This window comes from Acomys russatus, chromosome 26, assembly GCF_903995435.1.
Source record: "Acomys russatus chromosome 26, mAcoRus1.1, whole genome shotgun sequence".
NCBI classification, from domain to species: Eukaryota; Metazoa; Chordata; class Mammalia; order Rodentia; family Muridae; genus Acomys; species Acomys russatus.
The window spans coordinates 49,082,918-49,104,933 of record NC_067162.1 but is presented as its reverse complement, the minus strand read 5'-3'; the positions used below and the strand labels follow the sequence as shown (position 1 = coordinate 49,104,933).

Genomic DNA, 22,016 nt, shown 5'->3' with positions numbered 1-22,016 from the left:
ACACTGAACAGTCATTTGGTGGAGGAGGGGCAGCAGGCGGAGGAGGGGCAGCGGATGAGGGACCATCCAGCAACCTCAGGCCTGGGCCCAGGCACAGGTGGTTTCCCTTGGTTCTTGTGAAGAAAGATCCTATAAGAACTATTACAGAATCAGAGGATGCAGGCAATCCCTTTAGATCCTTCTAGATCACACTGGAGAGGGGAGGAGGGCGGTAGGAGGCAGGGGGACAGCAGTCGGTAGGATGGCCCTCCCTCCTGTAAAACTTATGTAGCTCATGGTCCAGAAGCCGAGCATCAGAGGGGCAGACAGCATCACCTTGGCACAACCTCAGATGTTCATGGTCAAGCCGATGAACTGGAAATGAAGAGAGAGAAGAGGCTTGCCCTTCCGAGTCTGGCCTAGCAGATGAATGGCCTCTGCTTGTTTACGTCACAAGGACTCTGCTGGTCATCTTGCCTACAAATTTGGGCTTATGACTCAATATAAAACCATGTTTTAAATCTGAACAAATTGGTGGGTTATTTTATGTATGTGTGCATGTGCCATGTGTGTGCAGACCACAGGTTGACGTCAGGCATTTTCCTCCCCACCTTATATTCTGAGACAGGGTCTCTCACTGAACCTGTGGCTCACTAGGCGGCCACAATGGCTGGCCAGTAAGTGTCAGAGACCCAGCTGCCTCGGCCCCGCGTACAGTGCTGGGAATACACATGCACACCACCAAACTTGGTTTTTTACACGGGTTTGGGGAGGGGTCGTCATCCTGTGCAGAAGGCACATCTCCCCAGCCAGATAAACCACTTAAGAAGGGCTAAATGAATGTGCAGTGTATACAGGGCAGGTAGGACAGAGGGACGAAGATGTGGTTTCTCCCTGTTGAGGCGGACAGCCTCACAGAGACATCATGGGCCGGGCAGTGCGAGCTGTGCTTGCTTTTTGGTGACCCCTTTTTCAGAGAAAGGGGACCCTGTGCCATAGTATTGCTGAGGGGGAGGGAAGCAGGCTGGTGACTCAGGCTCTTTGGGAGCAAGTGAGCTGCCGCAGAAGCAGCTGGAAACATTTCATTTCTCCTCTCCTTCCCACCAGCCTTGCTTATGTTTATGTGGCAGGTTCTATTTCCTCCACGCCCACTTTCTTGGGCATCGCATGAGCGGACACTATGGCATGAAGACACCCACAGCTCATAGGAATATAGCACTAATTATAGTGATTGCCAAGTGAACAGAAACAGCAGCCTTTACCACTGTGTAACTGCCTGCTGTGAGTGCCCACCCCGCCTGGGCACCCACTAAGGACTTTGGAGCGTTTGCACTCTGTGGGGCCCTGGCTGGGGTCATCCTGGTCCATACCTCATTTATGTTGAGATGCATGGAGTCCCTGTTCGTCACACGGAGAGACTGGAACACACCTGGTGGGAGGAAGGAAGCATCATGGTGAAAACAGGCAAGTTTAAGGGCTCCTGGACCACTGGGAGTCTGTGGGTAGCTGCGCCCTCTACTGGAGATCAGATTGCCTGCCTGACATGGTGGAGAGGATTTGAAAGGGCTCCAATTCCAGGTCCAAGGGACCTGCCTGAGAAGGGCGTGTCCTCTCCAGCCCCCAGGCTTCCACCTCCAGAAGAGGTACAGATGGACCTTGATTAGCAAGGGGAGGAGGGATTGTCCCAGAGCAGGAGAGAGAGAGAGAGAAGAGAGACACCACACATGCAGCAAGGACCTGCTTGGATACCAAGTCAACCAAGTAGTGGTGTCAGCATTCTGTCATTGTATGGGACACTGCACTATGGACTGGGCATCCTATGGTGATGAAAGCTAGCTAAGAATTTTTGTAAGTGTGTGAAATGCATGGCGATCATAAAACCACAAGATGAGGGCTGGGCGGTGGTGGCGCACACTTTTAATCCCAGCACTCGGGAGGCAGAGACAGGTGGATCGCTGTGAGTTCGAGGCCAGCCTGGCCTACAAAGCAAGTCCAGGACGGCCAAGGCTAACACAGAGTGACCCTGCCTTGTAAAACCAATAAATACATAGATAGATAAATAAATAAATAAAACCACAAGATGTTGGGACATGCTTGTTTTCAGCTGAAGGGGCAGTGGACGACTGAGCTGCCCTGGATGCATCTGGCCACCCCTCAGGGCTATTTATAGGAGAAAAGTTCTATAGAGAACTGCACACAAGCCCTTTCAATCTACTGCCTACAATGAGTGAGTCTGTATCTAGGGCTTTCAGTGGACAGCAAGTGAGGGACAGAGACCTCTTGTTTTATGTTCTGTGAGGGGGCTTGATCTGAAGTGGAACCTCTCTTAGGTAGGAGGCTCCAAACCTGCCCCCTTGCAGCCCTCCACAGCCTGTCGGTGTGTGAGAAACAGTAACCACAGGATACAGTTTTCAGTCATTCATATTCCATCTCTCAGATGGCCACAGGGCACATCTGTCTGCGCAGGCATCCATGGTGGCCCCCTGTGTCCTAGATCTGCCATATTCCCCCCCCCCCGGTTGTTTCTTATATACTAATCAATAGGGACTGGAGAGCCTGAGTTAGGCACCCCATACACCCAGGGGTCCAAGGACACTCTTGGCTCCCCTGTACACTCAGGGCCCCCCTGTACACTCAGGGCTCCCCTGTACATTCAGGGCCCCCCTGTACACTCAGGGCCCCCCTGTACACTCACGGCTCCCCTGTACATTCAGGGCCCCCCTGTACACTCACGGCTCCCCTGTACACTCAGGGCCCCCCTGTACACTCACGGCTCCCCTGTACACTCAGGGCCCCCTGTACACTCACGGCTCCCCTGTACACTCACGGCTCCCCTGTACACTCACGGCTCCCCGGTACACTCACGGCTCTCCTGTACACTCAGGGCTCCCCTGTACACTCACGGCTCCCCTGTACACTCAGGGCTCCCCTGTACATTCAGGGCTCCCCTGTACACTTACAGCTCCCCTGTACACTCACAGCTCCCCTGTATACTCACGGCTGGCATTCTCCAGGCGCACCAGGCAGTTGAGGTAGTCATCAAAATCCAGCTGGAGGTTCTCATCTGCATACCTGAGGACAATCAGCTGCAGGAGATGGCCACTCAGCTGAAAGCCTGCAGAGGGACAGGAGACTCAGGGTCTGCCATGGCTGAGGCCCATGGTGAGCCCACATCTCTGGGGCTTTCAGAAGCATAGAAGGGAATTATTTAATGTACAAGCCCTGGTGTGCCTGTGTTCATGTGGCTATCCATGTGTGAGAGTGTGGGCAGAGGCCAGAGGACACAGGCAGCTGTAATTCCTCAGGGCCACACACCCTCCTTTATTTTATTTTTTATTTTTTGGAACAAGGCCTCTTACTGATCTGGAATTTGCTGAGTAGGCCAGGCTAGCTGGCTAGCAATCTCCAGGAATCCTCCTGTCTCCACCTCCCCAGTGCTGGGGTTACATCACAGACCACCACACCTGACTTGTTTTATGTGGGTTCTGGGATTGAACCCAGGTCTTTGTGGCTAGTGTGCCCACCACCTGGACGACCGAGCCATGTCCTCAGCTGGTATTGCTTAAGAGCCTTAAGAGCCAAGGTGTTGGTGATATCTCCTAAGGGTGCTGCCGCCCTCAGTGAGGTGTGCTGTGTGGGGCTCATTCCTCGGGTTGTGCTGGACAGAGGTGCTGTGCACATTGGAGGCCATCGCGGCCCTAGAGATGGCCTGGCCACCACAGGACATGGCCTTCACTTTCCTCATGCATCAGATAGTCTGGGTGAGCTGGAATTTCATCTGGGTCTGACTCTCATTGCTTGGCTTCCTAATGGATGGTCCTGGCGGGTGTGTATGTGTGTGCTTATCCTTTCCTGCTTTGATTCGGGGTGTACACATGTGCGCGTGTTCACAGGAGCACTTGGAAGCCCACTGGGGGTCTTCTCATGTATTCTTCCAGTTCCCCCAGAGGTGGATGCTGGGCAGGCTTGTCTCTGGAGCATGCACCCCGTGCCTGGCCTCAGCCACTCCTAAACCCCGGCACCTGCACCCATGGGACCAAAGGACCATGAGCAACTCTCCCTGGTATCAACTTAGGAGTGCAAAGACTTGGTTAGGTCCTGTAGTTCCCTGCTCAATCAACTCAATCTGCCCTGGATGTGGGGTCACATGGCCCTAAGAGATTCGGGCAAATGTTTATGACACATTTTGTTCTTCGCAGAGGACGCGAGGTGTCACACTGTGTTGTGCCTTCTGCTACGGAGAGTGGAAAAAAAAAAAATCACTGTTTAGAACGCAGCATGGTGGGCCAACCTTGGCCACCGCAGACAGCCCAGTTTGGTGTTTGCCGCCGATTCTCCTCCCCATATTTTCTCCCCTCCCCCACTGCTCCTCCCCTGTCCCACCCAGGCGTCCTTTCGCCGTTCCTGTCATGTGTCCAGTTGACCTCCCCATCCATCCTCATCTCTTCTCCTTCCTCTCCAGTTTCACGCTTGGACTCGCCCACCCCCCCCCCCCCCCCCCCGCTTACACGCAAACGTGAAAATATCAGGTAGAATACACACCGGGCGCGTCTCTTTACCTGCAGATTTCAGTGCCGTCCGCAGCTCGTAGGAAGACATGGTGCCAGACTTGTCCACATCGAACTGGACAAACAGGTTCTGGGGCCAAGGAGTACAGCATGGAGAAGTCGGAGGCAGGGATGACGGTTGCCTTCTAGACGGGCAAGGTTGGCCTAGGCCCTCCTCTTCTCTTTTCCTTTCCTGTCTTTTCTCCCTTTCCTTCCTCCTTCCTTCCCTTTTTCCCTCCCTCCCTCCCTCCCTCCCTCCCTCCCTCCCTCCGTTGACAGGGTCTTATGTAGCCCAGGCTAGCCTCCAACTCTCTATGTAGCAGAAGGTGACCTGAAACTTCTGATCCTTTTGCCCCACAGGGGTCAGAATCCTCGGTCCGCGGGCATGGCGATTACACATGCACACCGCCATGCCCAGTCTCACGCTGACCATCAGAGCCAGGGTTTCATGCATGCTAGGCAAACGCACACCAGCTTAGCTACATCCTCAGGCCCACAGGCCTCTTTTTTCTTTGATGCAGCGCTAAGGAGTTAAGGTCTCACACTGTAGCTGTCTTCTGGATGTAGGTCCTCTTTTGTCACCTTTCCTTTGGGGTGGAAGCAGGGTGGTACCTCTGCCAGCATCGGTAACTCCTCGGCTCCCCTCCCAGGTCCACTGTTAGTGTGTATATAGTCTAGGTCTTTGCCCCACTCATCTGCTGGGGGAGCTGAACAAGATCACTTACCATCCAGTGCTTCAGCTTGTCCCAAAACACCCGGAACTCTTCAAACCCCAGCTTCCCGTTGCCACTGGTCTGGCCCCGTGAGCTAAGGTTAGCCACGTGAGCTAATGTTAGCCCTTCAACTCGGCATCCTTGTGAGAACCCAGTTCTGGGATCGCAGCAGGAGGCCAGGGGGCTCTGTGGCAAGAGTAACAGATTTGAGGCCCTGGGGGGGGGGTAAGTACCCTTAGTGAGGGAAGCGGCAGGTAAAATGGGGTGGGCACCTGAATATTTACAGTACAGCAAAGCAGGTCTTTATTTCCCTAGAGGGAAGACCTCAGATCCATTCAGGAACCCTCTCCTCGCTGCATTGTCCTGGCCCCTTGCTTCTGACCCAACCCTAGTTGGGTTGGCAAGGTCTCCTGCTTTTTAGAGCTGTGGTGCCTGTCCCAGGAGAGTGAGCCCCACGGGATGCCACTGCTCAGAGGGACCTGTGTACCTGCTGGAAAGGATACATCCATCAGAGAGATGATGTTCCTGCAGGACAGCAGGCTCAGCTTCTTGAACTTGACGGCTGTTTCTACAAAAACATGGAAAGCCGTGCGATTGCTGGCCCTGAGAAGACAGTCCTGTCCTCTCTGCTCCTGGGATCCCAGGAGTGTAGGTAGGTCTGGCTTTCTGGGACCATGCTGTGGACACCGCTTAGGACACTGTGGAAAGCAGGGGCTGGACTTCTGGAAGAAAGATGGCAGTCTGTGCAGAAAGCCTTAGGGACAGGGCCTGTTCTCATGCATTTACTTCAATGACCAGCTCGTACAGGTCAGTGGGCAGGATTTAAAGTTGCTCAAGGGGGCTGGAGAGATGGCTCAGAGGTTAAGAGCACTGGCTGCTCTTCCAGAGGTCCCTTCCCAGCAACCACATGGTGGCTCACAACCATCTATAATGAGATCTGGTGTCCTCTTCTGGCCTGCCGGTGTACATGCAGGCAGAGCAGTGTATAAATAATAATAAATAAATTTTTAAAAATTGCTCAAGGGCTGAATGTGGTGGTTCATGTAATTCCCACACTAAAGAGGCAGAGGCAAGATACTCAGCAAGTTTGAGACCAGTCTGCTCTGTGGCATAGCAAGTTCCAGGCCAGCCAGGGTCTGAGTCTTGGTTTCAAACAAAACAAACAAACAAACAAACAAAAAGTAACACCCTCCCAATTGCTAAAGAAATTTGATATTTATACACAGTTTGTGGATCCTCAAAAACACTGGTATCTGGGTATACCACATGCTTGTAACCCTAGCATTCAAGATTTGGGGGCTGGAGGGATGTAAATTTGAGGCCAGTCTAGGCTATTAGCCAGACCCTGTCTCAAAAAATAAAATCAAGGGCCAGGGCTACGGTTCAGTCAGTGAGGTGATTGTCTTGTAGGCAGGAAGATCTGCGTTTAATCCTCCTGAACCGACATAAAACAACAAAGCCAGGAGCACCAGCATGAACTGCAGTCTCAGCGCTGGGGAGGTGGGACCCTGGGGCTCTGGCTGGCCAGGCTAGCTTTCTCAGTGAGAGACTCTGTCCCAACGACCAAAATAAGGTGGCTGGCCTTGAGCATGGCTGAGGGTGTCCTCTGCCTCTACATGCAGACGCACATGTGTACATGTGAATACCACATACACACACACTAAACACTGTGCTAAGTGTAAGAATCTAGTAACCAACACATAATGTATGATTCTTTGATATAAAATGTCTGTTACAAGCTGGGCATGGTGGCGCACGCCTTTAATCCCAGCACTCGGGAGGCAGAGGCAGGTGGATTGCTGTGGGTTTGAGGCCAGCCTGCTCTACAAAGCGAGTCCAGGATAGGCAAGGCTATGCAGAGAAACCCTGTCTCAAAACAACAACAACAAAACCAAAAAACAAACAAAAAAAGAGTCCATTACAGTAAGTCTGAGACAGAAAGTAGATGAGAGGCCGTGAAGGTCTCGGGAGGATCAACTAGGGAGCGACTACTGTTGTAAAAAAACAGGCTTCATACACACCTGCAAACACAGACACATATACACAAGTAAACACACACACACATACACACAAATGGACACACAGCACAGGCAACACGCATGTACACATGCATAACACAGGCATATATACACAAACATGCACAGCACAGACAGTGCACACGTGTGTACACACATTCACATCTGCAGAAAGCACCGAGTGCACACACAGTGACAGTGGCTACTTGGGCGTGATGAGGTTCAGTCATCTTTATCTTCGCCGCTAGCTTCTCTGTAGAAAAGTCCGTGAAACGTGAAACACTCTGTGGGAAACCTGCATCGTTTTTGCAGTTAGGGAATGAGAAATGACAATAGCTTCTATAGTCTGCATACAGGTCAGCCACGGTCTGGTGCTCTGAGGAGCAGAGCTTGAGAGAGCCCTGACAGTGTGGCCACCCCCTTTCCCCAGGGAGCCCTTGTCCCCAGTGGGGACGGCACTTACTCTTCTGCAGAACAGCATTTAAAGTATACTCAAGCTCCTCAGCCGTCACCTCCATGTCCTGTGGAGGGGAGACAGTTGCTCTCTACGCTGCTTGGCAATTCTAAGCTTGCCCTGGCCCTGGGAGAAAACGACCCCGAGAATGCTGTGCTAGGAGCTGAGGTCACCTCCGTGGACGCTGCAACCCATTGGCTTCTCAGGGAAGGGCCGAGCACCCACATGAGACATGGGAAGACTCAGGAAAGGATAAGCTGTGTTGCCCATCCCCCAAAGAGGCAAGATTCTGTGAGAATGCTTTGAAAAGCCACCAGAGACGGTAAAGAGTCAGAAGGCATTGGGGAGGGGGCGGGCCAGCGGGTCCTCACGCCTCCCCACACAAGCACCCAGAGAACCGAAAAGACTCCATGCATTGGGGTCTCACCTGCTACTCAAGACAGAAGACCTAAGACACGGTTCACTGGCTAATTTAAAACCTCTAGGGGTGAATCTTGATGTCACCAGTGTAATGCACCCACCAATTCCAGCATCCGCAAAGTAGAAGCTGGTAACAGATGCACTCAGGCCAAACCAGAGCCAAGGAAAGGAGCCTGCACTCCTAGGATGCCCAGGTATTTCAAACAGAATTTTATTTTTATTGTTTTGTGTGATATGTGTCTCTCTGTCTCTCTGTCTCTGTCTCTCTTTCTCTGTCTCTTTCTGTCTCTCTGTCTGTCTGTCTGTCTGTCTGTCTCTCTCTCTCTCTCTCTCTCTCTGTGTGTGTGTGTGTGTGTGTGTGTGTGTGTGTAGGCCAGAGCACAACTTTGTGGCATTGGTTCTCTCCTTCCACCTTTACCTGAGCTCTGAGGACCGATCTCATCCCATCAGGCTTTCATGACACGTGCCTACGCTCTTACGCGCTGAGCCATCTTGCCAGACCTCGTTTAGTTTTTTTGAGACATCTCACTCCTGTAGCCCAGGCTATCCTGAAATTCACTGCAAATCTCCCTGTTTCAGCTTCCTGGTGCTGGCATGAGGGGCATGAGCTACCTGGCTACCTAAGTGGGATTTTCATGCACATGGAGGCCTGGCTAGCTCCTCAGTACACCTGGGTGTTGGCATTAGCTTAACATCTGCCAATTGGCTCTACCACTCACTGCAGCTTCCAGGCCTAGAGAGTGGGCCTTTGGGGTGTGTAGCTCCAGTAAGAAAGGAAATTACAGTGCAGGGCCCCCCTGACCAGGGGAAGTAGGCGTGGAGCCACCCAGCTGCATGGGAGCGGGACAGGACCCAGGGGCCAGAACTTCACTCTCGGGGGCTTTTTTTTTTCCTTGTTGCTAATGGCAGTTGAGTGAATTCTCCTGCTTCCCTTCCAAATGCTGTGCCTCGCCCCCAGTGACCTCTGCCTCTGCCTCATCTTGAGGGGTCACAGCTGTCATGATGTGGGGGCAGCCCATCACCTCTGGAATCAGAGGTCATTTGACTCTGAGGTGTTCTGCACCCTCATCGCCTATCATCCTCTGCCCAGATGTGGAGAGGGGTGGCTGCACATGGCCCGCTTGTTTGCAGGCTGGCCTCGGACTCACAGAGATCCTCCTGCCTCTGCCTCCCAAGTGCTGGAATTAAAGGCGAGCACCACCACGCCTGGTCTAGCTTTTTTTTTTCTTCTTATATATATCCTCTAAAATGTCCCCAGAATTCCAAATGTCACACAATCACAGAAGCTATCTGCAGCTGGCAAAACCACACCCTCGCCAGAACATGAGGCAAAGCACAGCCAGCTGTTGTGGGCAGTCTGAGGCAGCCCCATATTCCCACACCTGGGGCTAAAATGAAAACATGGAACATTTCTGTGTTTTGTTTTTGTTTTTGTTTTTCAAGACAGGGTATCCTGGACTTGCTTTGTAGACCAGGCTGGCCTTGAACTCACAGCGATCCATCTGCCTCTCGGGGCTGCTGTTTCCAGTCCCGGTGCTCAGGTAGGAAGAGGAAGCAATGTCATACAGCCGCTAGTGTCTGAGTCCTAGCCACGAGGCCTGGAGCTAGCTGAGGTTTCACCTCACTCCCTAGAACTGCCAGGGCTCCCCAAAAGGAAGCTGGGTGGGGTGGGGATGGTGGGGAAAGACAAGCACAGCAAGTGGGCAGGCGCTCTGTCTCCTCCCTCTGGCCCTGGTCTGCCAATCAGGACACTCCTGAGGCTAATGGCTGAAAGTGCTTTGTTCCCTGTGCCTCCCTGGGTAGCATTTTAATGGCTGTGATTTGGGACAGAGTTTGCACTCACTGTCTCCTTTAAATGAGAGGCTTCGGGTCAGTTCTGAGCCCTTTGAGCTCTAATCCTAACCCTAACCTTAGTCCTACCCCTGAGCTATCACCCCTAACAGAGGTAAATTGATTTGACCCTGTTAGCAAGCTGGAGCTCAGGCTCCTCAGGGACCAGAGCTGGCTTTACTTTGCAGCAATCCCACCAGGGCTTGGGGAGGTAGTGCTGACAAATTTATGATCACAATCCTCTGCTGGGGACCTAGAGCAGGCCCCTCAGCCAGGGTGGCGGTTGGAACGGAAGCTTGGGTTCCTTGGTAAACTCAGCTGAGTTCTGTAAATACGTTTTTTGTTCTAATCCCAAGTGTGGGATTTTAGCTTTAGCCTGTCCACACCTGTTAAGTGGCTTGTGAGGGGCGTGGCTTTTGCCAGCTGGTAAGGGCCTTCCTCAGGAAAGCACAGAGAGGGGCGTGGCCTAGGGCTCTGAGGATGTAAATAAGAGCACAGAGGTGTGTGATGTGTGGTGGTGGCCTGTGGCGTGTAGCAGTTTGAAGAGACCAGAGATGACAGTACTGCATTTTGGAGGAGGAACACTTTGGGGGACAGCGGCTTGGAGGAGACTGCCGGACAGAGACGGTATAATCCAAAAGAACCCAGTTGACCCTAAACAGCCAAGAGAAGTAAAGGGGCCCCCTCTCCCCACTAACCTTCTGTCTCCTATGTAGGGTTGGGAGGTGGGAAGGAAGGTTGAGGCCTAAACACCCCAAATAAAGTAGAGTTTAAAAGAAAGAATGCTAAGGGGGTGGGGGGTTGTGGTCCAAGGTGGCTGCAGCCTACCTCGCCAGCAATTCGACGGAACAGGGCTCGGAACTGCTGCTCCTCTTCCGTCTCCTCCTCCTGTGGAGTCGGCTTTGGGAGCTGAAAGACCCAAGTGAGGTTGTGTCGTGGGCAGGGCAGGGCAGGGCTCACAGAGAGAAACCTGACACATGCTTTCTTTCCCACATAAACAGCCAGAAAGACGAGCCCCACACTGGTCACACCACACTGTCCCTGAAGAGCCTGTAGAGCCTGTAGAGCTCTTCCCTGGTTCAATCCCCACGCAACAAAAGAATGGGATCCGCACAGCACAGCACAGCACAGACTGGTCAGCAACAAGCTGCTCCCGAGATGGTCACCTGGTGGTTAAAGCAGGGGCCTTCCCAGTCACGTGGCCAGAGCTGGCACGTCTCAGGCTCATTGGCATCTCCTGATTTCTCAAAGCTAGGTGAGAAACTTGGTTTCATTTTGGGGACATGAGGTTCAGAATGAGTGACTACACTTCAGTGTGCGAGCTCTACCACTTAACACGGACGGGAAGGCTAAGAGTGCCGTCCTGACTGGCAGCTTGGCACAGGGCTGCCCACCCTCCAGCCGCATCCCCAATCCATCCTCTCTCTAGCCAGAGAGTCAGTGTCCAGGAGTTTGCCTCCAGCACCCAGAGCAGGCGAAAGGCACAGCACTCTGGGTGTTGAGCTTTTCCATAGAGTTTGGCCCATCTATAAACTACAGCCCTGGGGGGAAGCACAGAGCAGCAGGCTCTCTCCTGCCCAAGGAAGTTCCTGCTTTTCCAGAAGCACCTAGTGTGTCTCCTCGACCCCTCGGACAGTCAGTATCCCTCATTGAGCTTTGGATTTCACAATGACATTTTCTTTCTATCTTCCTTTTTTTTTTTTTTTTCTAAGATTTATTTATTATTATGTATACAGTGTTGTCTGCTTGTATACCTACAGGCCAAAAGAGGGCACCAGATCTCATTATAGATGGTTGTGAGCCACCATGTGGTTGCTGGGAATTGAACTCAGGACCTTTGGAAGAGCAGGCAGTGCTCTTAACCACTGAGCCATCTCTCCAGCCCCACAGTGACGCATATTATATGCTTTGACCGTATTTGTCCCTCCGTTAGCCTCTCCTGCTCTCCCTGCTAGACCTCGTCCTCTTTCCGGTTTCCACGTCTACCTTCATGACACATATATGACACATAGACATGTGCACATGTGTAGTAGATCTTAGGCATGCCTTCAACATATCACAGCCCTCCACAGTGAGCCCTGTGCTCCTCAAATCAACCTGCCTCGGTTTTTCTTCCCTCCTTCTCTCCCTCTCCTCTTCCTCCTCTTCTTTCTCCCTCTCTTTTTTCCTTTATCATTCTGTGTGTCTGTGTATATGTGTATGTGTGTGTGTGTCTGTGTATATGTGTATGTGTGAGTGTGTGTGTATATGTTTGTGTGTGTCTGAGTGTGTGTGTGTGTGTGTGTGTGTGTGTGTGTGTGGTTTTGAGACAGGGTCTTATAAATCCCAGGCAGGTCTTAAGCTGACCCAGAAGCCAGGGCTGGCCTTGAATGTCTGATCCTCCTGCCCTTACCTCCACAGTGCTGGGTTGTCAAGTGTGTTCCACCTCAGTTATCTTAAAGTACATTTGGAGATATTCCACTGCCTTTGCAATTAGCAGGGGCCTCTTGGGGGGGGGGGGTGGGGGTGGTAGAGAGGGAGGCCCAAAGAAAGATGGCACCCATCAGAACTTTATCCCAAGCACCCACCTGGCCCCTGCACAGTCCCATGGGCTGCGTGGGGTGAGAAAAAACCCTGGCCTCCAGGGTACAATCAGCCAGCGTGCCTGTCATGACACCTGCCTGGCTACAAGCAGCCATCTCCTGAATTTGAATTTTAAGAGGCATTGTGGTTTGAAGAAGGGTTCTAGAACCTTCAGCTGAACCCCCACCCTCCCTAGCCACACCAGAGGACCCACCTCAGGAAGGTCAATGTCTGTGTCCTCGTCTAGGTCCCTGCAGTGGCAGAAAGCACAGTCTCAGTTATGGACCTGCCTCTCGCAGGACCAGAGCTACAGAAAGGCTCTGGCCTATCAGAACCCACTTGTTCAGTTCCATTTATTCACCCCAACCCCAGCCTTTGAACCTTGCCCAGGGTGCCAGAGAGAGGGAGACTGGCATGGCCCTAACCAAAGGGCAGTTTGTAATGCTGAGCAACCCTAGTCCAGGGCATTTTCATCACAGCAACAGGAAAAGTAATCAAGACACCATCACCCACTTATCATTCCTTGGACACACATGACATTATCTCTCCAGAAAAGGCTGATGGTTAGGGCCGCACCAACAGACACGGCTTGGGCTCTGCTTCATAGTGGGACCATCAGGGCTCAACTTTCAGTCCCATTCTGCCTTATCACACACAGAAGGTAACTAGAATGGGGCCTGCAGCCATCTTTCTCAACAGATCTGTACATGTTAGTCTCTTCTTGGGTTGTATCTGGAATTCTGTAGATCAGTGGTTCCTTTTTTTTTTTTTTTTCCTGAGACAGGGTTTCTCTGTATAGCCTTGGCTGTCCTGGAGTCACTTTGTAGACCAGGCTGGCCTCAAACTCACAGTGATCTGCCTGCCTCTGCCTCCTGAGTGCTGGGACTAAAAGCATGTGCCACCATGCCTGGCTAGATCAGTGGTTCTTAATCTCCCTAATACAGTACGTCATGTGTGGTGACCCCCATCAAAAAATTATTTTTGTTGCTACTTTATAACTGTAAGTTTGATACTGTGATGAAGTGTAACATAAATATTTGTATTTTCTGACCGTCATAGACAGCCCCTGTGAAATGGGTGTTCAAGCCCCAAAAGGGGCATGGCCCACAGGTTGAGAACCGCTGCTCTCCGTGGTCTTCCCTAGACTGAGAAGTGAGTTCTTGTATGTTGAACCATTTCCTCTGTGCCACATACACAGTCACTCATGTTGAATGACAGCAGCGGAAAATGTTCGCAGCAGGATGAGCTAACTGAAAAAGATTTCTTTTAAGACTCCTGAGCACAGCCTGAGCACAGAGCGTAAGATAGCTAAACCCAGGTGGCAGATGGGTGGGGAGGAGGGAGTCCTAGGTCTGCTAGCCGTCTTCCCGGTGGGTGGCCTTTGGGTGTGCAGTGCACACTGAGAAAGGAGGGCCTGCGAGCCCCCGCCCTCACCGAGTAATGGCTCTCTTCTCCGAGAAGATTCTCAGGCAGAAGTCGGCCTCTTGGTGTGGCTCAAAGGTGCTGGGGACAAGGATGTAGTCCCCCGGGGGCAGCTGGAAGCGGCCCGAGACTTCTCGCAAGTTGATGAATGTCTTGCTTCGGGCCAGGGAGGCATGGTACTTGAAAAAGTCCCTACTCAGGTGTCCATCCTTGTCTGGGCACTGCAAGGACAAGCAGGGGTCATCAGGAAGACGTGACTGGCCTTCATGCTCGCCTGGAGGACTGACCGTTGATCACAGTACGGAGTCCAGAAGCAGCTGGGAACTAAACCCTTGCAGGGACACTGAGGGCAGCTGGCCCCCTACCTGGTAAATGGCATAACCAATGGTCAGCATGTTGGCGCCAAACCTCTTGAGCTTCCTGCGGTCCTTCTGCATCAGGGCTGCTAAGAAGGTACAGCTCTCCTGGCCCTCGTCCCTCTCGGTCAGGGACAGCTTTATCTGCGGGTTGGTCCAGAAGGTGTCTGCCATTTGAAAGAGGGTGTGTTACTATCCCTTCCTTAAAAACACAAAATCATAGTTCAGATGACAAGGGGCTTGCTGTGTCAGCACTGGAGTTGGATTCCCCAGAACCTGCCCCCATTCCCCTGCCCCCAACCAAAACAAACAAAATAGACAAATAAAACAAAAAAGCTCAGGAAGATGGCCCAGTGGATAAAGGCATCTTCTGTCAAGGCTAATGATCTGGGACCCACAAGGTAGAGGGAAAAAGCCAGCTCCCAGAAGGTGTCCTGTAACCTCCACTGGTGCACCTTGGGATAAGCATGCATGTGTGCACACAAGTGTACATGTGCAAGCACACACACACACACACACACACACACACACACACACACTAAATGTGATACATGAAAACACAATGTGTATGGAGCTAGGCAGACCCCTGGTGCTCCCTGGTAGGCTCCTGGCTAGTGAGAGACCCTGTCTCAAAAACAAGGTGGGTAAAATTTGAGGAGTGACAGCCAAGCTTTTCTTTTTCTCTACACTCATATGAACACACAGAACAAAGATTATAAAATCAAAACAAAATGGGTGATCATACATAGCACCATCTTGGGGTTGGGGCGGGGGTCGGGCAACAAAACAAGACCCAAACTAAAAAGGACAGTGCTCTCCCTACACTTCCATGGATTGCGTCTAACCCTGAGAAGGTGGTCCCTTCCCTCCCTGTTTCCCCCTCAGCCCTCTTGCCCTATTTTCTTTGCCCTCAGCAATCCTCCAAGCCCCTGCCTTGCACTTCGTCCAGCTTGTCCACCATCACCCAGGCAGCCCTTAAAGGCTCCGGGGCCTGCCCTGCTTCTCTGAGGTACTGTTGGACAGGACCACTAGCCTGCTGTGACTGGTGATGCTGTCACCTGTACCTCACACTGGAAATCTCCCTGAGGGTCCCAGCTTTCTGCTTAAGGCTCAGCTGTCCTCTCCCTGTTCCTTCCCCGACTTTGCTGCCCAGCTCCACACAGACCGCCCCTTCCGTGTCCCCACACAGATTGCATATATGGGAATAGGAAAGAGGAGGGCAGAGAGTCCGCCTACCCAGGAAGTTGCGGCAGCCACCAGCCGTGGAGCCTCGAACCCATCTTCCTTGGTGGACGGTCACTTCCCACTTGTGGAGGGCGCTGTCCTCCAGGGCATCAGGTGTGAGGTTGCAGATCTCCACTTTGTCAAAATGGGTCTTAAAGTCCTCAAAAGCCATCCTGAGACAGAGGGGAGGACAGGTGCATGAAGCTTCCTGGGGATGGTTCCAGCTGCCTGGACAGTCAACCCCTTAAGCCCCTCCTAACCCAGGGGTCCCTCCCAGGAGGAAGGAGAAAGAAAGGCAGGAGGGAAGGATGGCACCACCAGAACTCCCCGTCGTCAAGGGTGGCGTGTCCCAGGCGTCTCTGCTCCTCCGGGTTCACAGAGTGCCACTCGGGAGAGCTGCAAGAACAGAGGCACAGTTCAGCCTGGGCGCTCCACTCCCTAGAGCCACACCAAACCAGATACCCATGATGTGGGGCTCACACTCTGTTTAAGTGAGGTTTGCTGGGCCCGGGGAACATGAGGCCAGCTCACTGCTGGCTTCAGTAGGACAGTGGCTGGGAAGTACACTTCTGAGTGCTGTGGTAGGCATTCCCCCTCCATAGGTCACAAGGAACTGGACACAGTAGCTCAGCTGGAGGAGGTCACAGCTCACAAAATGTCCCTAACTCATATCCTGCCTGTGGCCTGGAGCAGGCACTGATATCTGGGTAGTGCTTCTAATACCTGTGGCTGCCATTTGAAATACCAAGTGTCCCGTTTGTGTGACCAGAGGCTCAGGAAGTGTCTGCTGAAGGTGAGTCCAACCTCAGGTCCCAAGCTGAAGGCTCAGGCAGGCTCAGAAGTCACTCTCAGAAATCAAGGAGAAATGCTGACACACTTGCAGGCTCACACTGGGCATTCTAGTCTTAGCAATGCGGTGCGTGCCTTGGCTTTCCCCACTGACGTCTAGCCCAGCAGTGTCTCTAGCCCTGGGAAGGTTCTAGGAGCCCCAGTACATGTCAAACCCACGAGCACAGAGCCCCACTCATGCCTCCTAAACATACACAAATGTGAGGTTTGGTTTATTAAACACACGGGATGAGTTTAGCAGCAATCCCTATTAACATGGGACAATCAGAGCAACACAGTGTGACAAAAGCCGTGTGAATGTGTTATCTACTATCTATCAATATGTATTATCTATAACATATGCTTATCATGTATCCATCCATGCACTCAAGCAGCCACCCACCCATCTGCTCACCCATCCACCATGTACGTACCTGCTCTGCACACATCTGTCCGTCCACCCATTGATTTGCCCGCCTGTGACCTACCCACCTGTCCATCAGCCCATCACATTTTCATCTATCAATCCATCCGTTATCTAGCTGTGTCCCCACCCACCCGCTCATCCATCACGGATGCATCCATCTATCATGTATGCCTCCATCCGTTAATGTATCATCCATTCTTCTATTTATCCATCATCTGTGCATCCATCCATCATCCATCCATTATCCAGGCATCAATTCATCCATCACCCCATTCATCTATCACCCATCCATCAAGCCACCTACATATATCCATCCCTTCTTCATCTATCATCCCTCTATTATCTATCTATCTATCTATCTATCTATCTATCATCTATCGATATCAATCTTCTATCAATCATCTATCTATCTATCTATCACCCACCTATTGCTCTAATTATCCTGCAGATCTTAGAAATCCCAACACACAATGCACTTCTTCTTTCCTAGTTAAGTTCAATGCTTTTATATTTTCACTTGAGGGGTGCATTTTCTGGCTTCTCTGACCCGCTTGAGTAGCCGGTGTCACTATCCTGGCACTTGGGCTTGCTGTTAAGTAGAACAACTTTACTTGAACACACACTGCAATAGTCCATAATGCAGTGGTGTATGCAGTGTAGGCTTCATCACACCCTAAGGCTGGTGTGACAGTGCTTAGTTTAGAACATTCCATATGATACTATGTGTTCAGACCTCAGTTGACCATACTGAACTGAAACTGCGGGTGACACATCAGGTAAAGGGAGTCGCGGTTATTTAAATCTCTTTACTTTGGCTATGGGGCTGAGACTGTGTGGCAGGTCCATTGTGTGTTCATGGGCAGGGCTCATGGTGTCCAGGGTGAGCCTGGGCAGGACAGAAGACAGAACTGAGGGCCTCAACTGGCTCACTGAACCATTTCCTTCTAATGGGTCCTGCCTAGTGATGAGCCAAAACAGCTAAGCAATGTCACCAATTCTGGTTTCAAAGTCAGTCTTACTGACTCAGGTTCCACTGTCTTGGCCCCTCCCATTCCCAGCAGTAGGTTCCCTGAGACCTGAGCAGGGTGGCTGGAGCATCTCAGTTCCCAGCCACCTGGATCACTGTCCAAGACACAGGTGGGCACAGCCTGGAAAGCTGGCCTTCCCAAATTAGCAGGGCCTTGGAGCAGGCCTGTTCAGGAAGCTGTACAGAGCTTCCTGTTGCTACTTCTGTTTCTCTGTCGGCCGTGGGCTTTAGCCAGGGACCAATGTCCAGCAGAGAGAGCCTTGGAGTGATCTGTTTGGCAGTGTTTCAGGGATTCCGCCCTCAAAATATTCATACACACCCTTATACACACACCCTTACACCCCCTTACACCCTTATACACACCCTTGCACACACAATATATCCCCCACATACACATACCCTCACAATCCTTAGACATACACACCTTTACACACACACACCCTCATACACACACCCTCACATACACACACCCTCACATACATACCCTCACACACATGCTCACACACACACACACACACACACACACACACACACACACAGAGTTGCTCATAACTGGAGTCAAAAATCTTTCCTGTTACTCTGATGGCAGTAACAATTTCATCAGCAAATATAATCACGCGACAGTGAGAGTGTCATCCTGAGAGCTGTTTAGCCAGGATCAAGCTTGACATAGGTGTCCTAAGTAAGGCCTGAAGGGAAGAAGGCAGTCCCTCGCAGGTCTGCACAGGCCGGGCTATGTGTACCTGGCTACAGCCCCGGGAGCTGGCTGCAGGGCAGAAATGGAGCCACTAACCTGTCACTCCACGGTCCATTCCACTCCACCTGACCCCAAGGGTTACGGACTCTGAGGAGCCGGATTCTCTGGCCTTGGAAGTTTACCTCAAAGAAAAATAGTCAATAAACATGGAGTGATGGACCTAAAGCGGCCTTCAGCCATCCATGACCCAGGTCCATCTCTATTGTTGTTATCCAAGCTCTCGAGAAACCTGCCCTTGAGGTGTGCTTCAGACGCTCTTCCCTCGTGCCCGCCCGCTCCTTGCTTTTCTGAGACAGGGTTTCACTATACACTGTATAAACCGTCTCCAGCTTTGGTCAAGACAAGGTTCTTGCTCTTGGTGTGGATAAGCCTGAGCCGATGGGAGGGAGGCAAGTCAGCCATTGCCGAGGTCTGGGTAGGAAGGGAGACTCTGGGAAAGGTTTTAGAGGTTAGGAGCTACAGACTAGACAGAAATCGTAGCTCTCGGCTCATTTTCACATGTTGTATTGTGGCATAGTGAAAATTCAAATAGGCTGGAGAGGTGGCTCAGCCAGTAGGCTGTTAACCTAGAGTGCACGGAGCCCGGGCCTTCATCCCGGCACCACATAAATCAGGGGTGTGCCCACACCTGTAGTCTCACATTGGGTGAGATTATCGCTCGGGTGCTAGAAGCAGGAGGATCAGAAGTTCAAGACCAGACTTGACTAGATCACAAGGCCAGCCTTGACTAGATCACAAGGCCAGCCTTGACTAGATCACAAGGCCAGCCTAGGGTACGTGAGATCCTATCTCAAACAAAACATATCAAGTCTCAAGAGTTCAGGAGCTCACAGCTCTGTAATCAGACAAGCCAATTCTTGTAAGAAATCTCTCATTTGGAAATGAGCAAGCACCTTCTCCATGGACAGGATGCAGAAGCAAGTGGACCAGGGTGAGAAGTCACTGGGCTGGGAATAGCTGGAAGACCTGGGCTAAAATCCACCTACCTACCCAAGTGAGCAGGTGTCTCAGCATGTGTGATGGGACCAGACAGGGAACCAGTGCCAGTGACCAACAGCCTACAAAAGCCCAGTGTCCACCTCCTGTAGACCTGGGCTGCAGTGTGTTGGGGTGCCCAGTGTACATTTCATCTAGACCTGGGCTGCAGTGTGTTGGGGTACCCAGTGTCTACCTCATCTCAGACCTGGGCTGCAGTGTGTTGGGGTGCCCAGTATCCACCTCATGTAGACCTGGGCTGCAGTGTGTTGGGGTGCCCAGTGTCTACCTCATCTAAGACCTAGGCTGCAGTGTGTTGGGGTGCCCAGTGTCTACCTCATTTCAGACCTGGGCTGCAGTGTGTTTGGGTGCCTAGTATCCACCTCATGTAGACCTGGGCTGCAGTGTGTTGGGGTGCCCAATGTCTACCTCATCTCAGACCTGGGCTGCAGTGTGTTGGGGTGCCCAGTGTCTACCTCATCTAGACATGGGCTGCAGTGTGTTGGGGTGCCCAATGTCTACCTCATCTCAGACCTGGGCTGCAGTGTGTTGGGGTGCCCAGTGTCTACCTCATCTCAGACCTGGGCTGCAGTGTGTTGGAGTGCCCAGTGTCTACCTCATCTCAGACCTGGGCTGCAGTGTGTTGGGGTGCCCAGTGTCCACCTCATCTAAGACCTGGGCTGCAGTGTGTTGGGGTGCCCAGTGTCTACCTCATCTCAGACCTGGGCTGCAGTGTGTTGGAGTGCCCAGTGTCTACCTCATCTCAGACCTGGGCTGCAGTGTGTTGGGGTGCCCAGTGTCTACCTCATCTAGACCCGGGCTGCAGTGTGTTGGGGTGCCCAGTGTCCACCTCATCTAAGACCTGGGCTGCAGTGTGTTGGAGTGCCCAGTGTCGACCTCATCTAGACCTGGGCTGCAGTGTGTTGGGGTGCCCAGTGTCGACCTCATCTAGACCTGGGCTGCAGTGTGTTGGGGTGCCCAGTGTCTACCTCATCTAGACCTGGGCTGCAGTGTGTTGGGGTGCCCAATGTCTACCTCATCTAGACCTGGGCTGCAGTGTGTTGGGGGTGCCCAGTGTCTACCTCATCTCAGACCTGGGCTGCAGTGTGTTGGGGTGCTGAAGTTCCCTCTTCCACATTTTGCTCTTAGAACATTTTGGATGCTCTACCCAAGGCCCTTCAGAGAGGAGGGGTCGCAGGTGCCATGTCTTCTACAGATGAGGCTGGACACCCATCCAGAGGGCTATCGGGGCAAACCAGGCCCTGGGGCTTTCTTTGCTGGACTTGATCTGGGGTTGGTAATTCTGACTTCTTCTCTCCCATCCTGTTCTCTTCTCTCTTCTTCACATGCCCGAGAGCCTCTCCTTCAAGACTTCCTAGAGTTGAGGTGTTCTGTGTGAGGCTTGGATGTCTGAGGGTCAGTTCCACACTGGACTACCGCTACCAAGGATGGGAGTCAAGGTGGTCATGCCACATTTTATGTGTCAGCTAGACTGGGTCATGGGGCACCCAGATATTTGGTTCAAGCAGAGCCTAACTGTGCCCGCGACTTTTATGTGACAGACTACATTTTAATTGGAAGACGTAGCAAAGCAAAGAGCCTGTGTCTGAAGAGCGGGGCAGAGTAAACAAAAGGTGGAGGAAGGAAGCTGCTGGCTGTGCTCCTTGCTGGGCTAAGGCAGGCTCTCCTGCCTAGGAACCAGGGATCTACTGCTGCTTTTCCTGGCCTCCCTCACCCTTAGCCTGCTGTGAGGCCACGGGTGTTCCTACAGTCTGTGAGCTACAGGAGACACAATATCACAGTGGTTTTCATAGTTACACAGGCCAATCCCAATACATTCATATAGTAATTGCACATGTGTGCATAGCTACACAATATGTACATATATGTCCTTATACACAATCATGTATTTATATAAAATGAGTGTGCATATATACATAACAAACAAATATATTTTATATACCATAATTTGTATACTCATGGGCATATATAATGAATATGCATATCTGTATGCATATATAACAAATATGCATATCTGTACATAATGCGTAAGCATGTATATGTATGCATATATATAATTTATCAACTCGATCTTGTAATGGCTGTGTCCCTCTGAAAAACCCTAGCTGTATATGACTGCTTTGGAACTGGAAAAGAATTCATTTATAAACAAATAATCCAAGGAAGACCAATTGCTATCTCCAAACGGATTGGTGCATGCGTGGTCACCCGCCTTCCTCCTGGTTTCTGCGGGCTGTTTCTCCTCCCAGCCCACCTGTGTTAGGTGGGATGTCCTAAAGACCAGGGTTGTCCTGGCCCGCCCCTCCACCTCCATCCCCTGCAGTAGGCCCTGCCCTTACCTGGTCCAGCCCAGTCACTGTGTAGGCATGGCCCTTAATGAGACCAAAGGGTGTGCGGGCTTCAGATTCCGAGGCACTGAGGATCTAGAAGTGAGGAAGAGCAGGGTGAGTCCCGTCTTC

At 51.9% G+C, this 22,016-nt stretch overlaps 1 protein-coding gene across 3 annotated transcripts in view; it reads right to left on the bottom strand.

Moving 5' to 3' along the window:
• Nucleotides 1-327: 327 nt before the first annotated feature.
• The window catches only part of Capn9 (calpain 9), a 40,646-nt gene continuing 18,957 nt past the window's right edge, over nt 328-22,016 (bottom strand). For 2 of the 3 annotated variants that reach the window (XM_051168800.1, XM_051168802.1), the window contains 15 exons: nt 21,897-21,980; nt 18,598-18,683; nt 15,841-15,918; nt 15,535-15,695; nt 14,308-14,465; nt 13,955-14,163; nt 12,735-12,771; nt 10,787-10,867; nt 7,718-7,775; nt 5,743-5,807; nt 5,252-5,320; nt 4,539-4,617; nt 2,978-3,094; nt 1,350-1,408; nt 328-354 (listed from right to left, as the gene is read on the bottom strand). In XM_051168800.1, coding sequence (XP_051024757.1) covers nt 328-354; nt 1,350-1,408; nt 2,978-3,094; nt 4,539-4,617; nt 5,252-5,320; nt 5,743-5,807; nt 7,718-7,775; nt 10,787-10,867; nt 12,735-12,771; nt 13,955-14,163; nt 14,308-14,465; nt 15,535-15,695; nt 15,841-15,918; nt 18,598-18,683; nt 21,897-21,980 — 1,368 coding nt within the window. The remainder of the gene's footprint in view (nt 355-1,349; nt 1,409-2,977; nt 3,095-4,538; nt 4,618-5,251; nt 5,321-5,742; nt 5,808-7,717; nt 7,776-10,786; nt 10,868-12,734; nt 12,772-13,954; nt 14,164-14,307; nt 14,466-15,534; nt 15,696-15,840; nt 15,919-18,597; nt 18,684-21,896; nt 21,981-22,016) is intronic. The other variant, XM_051168801.1, reaches the window with a different exon arrangement.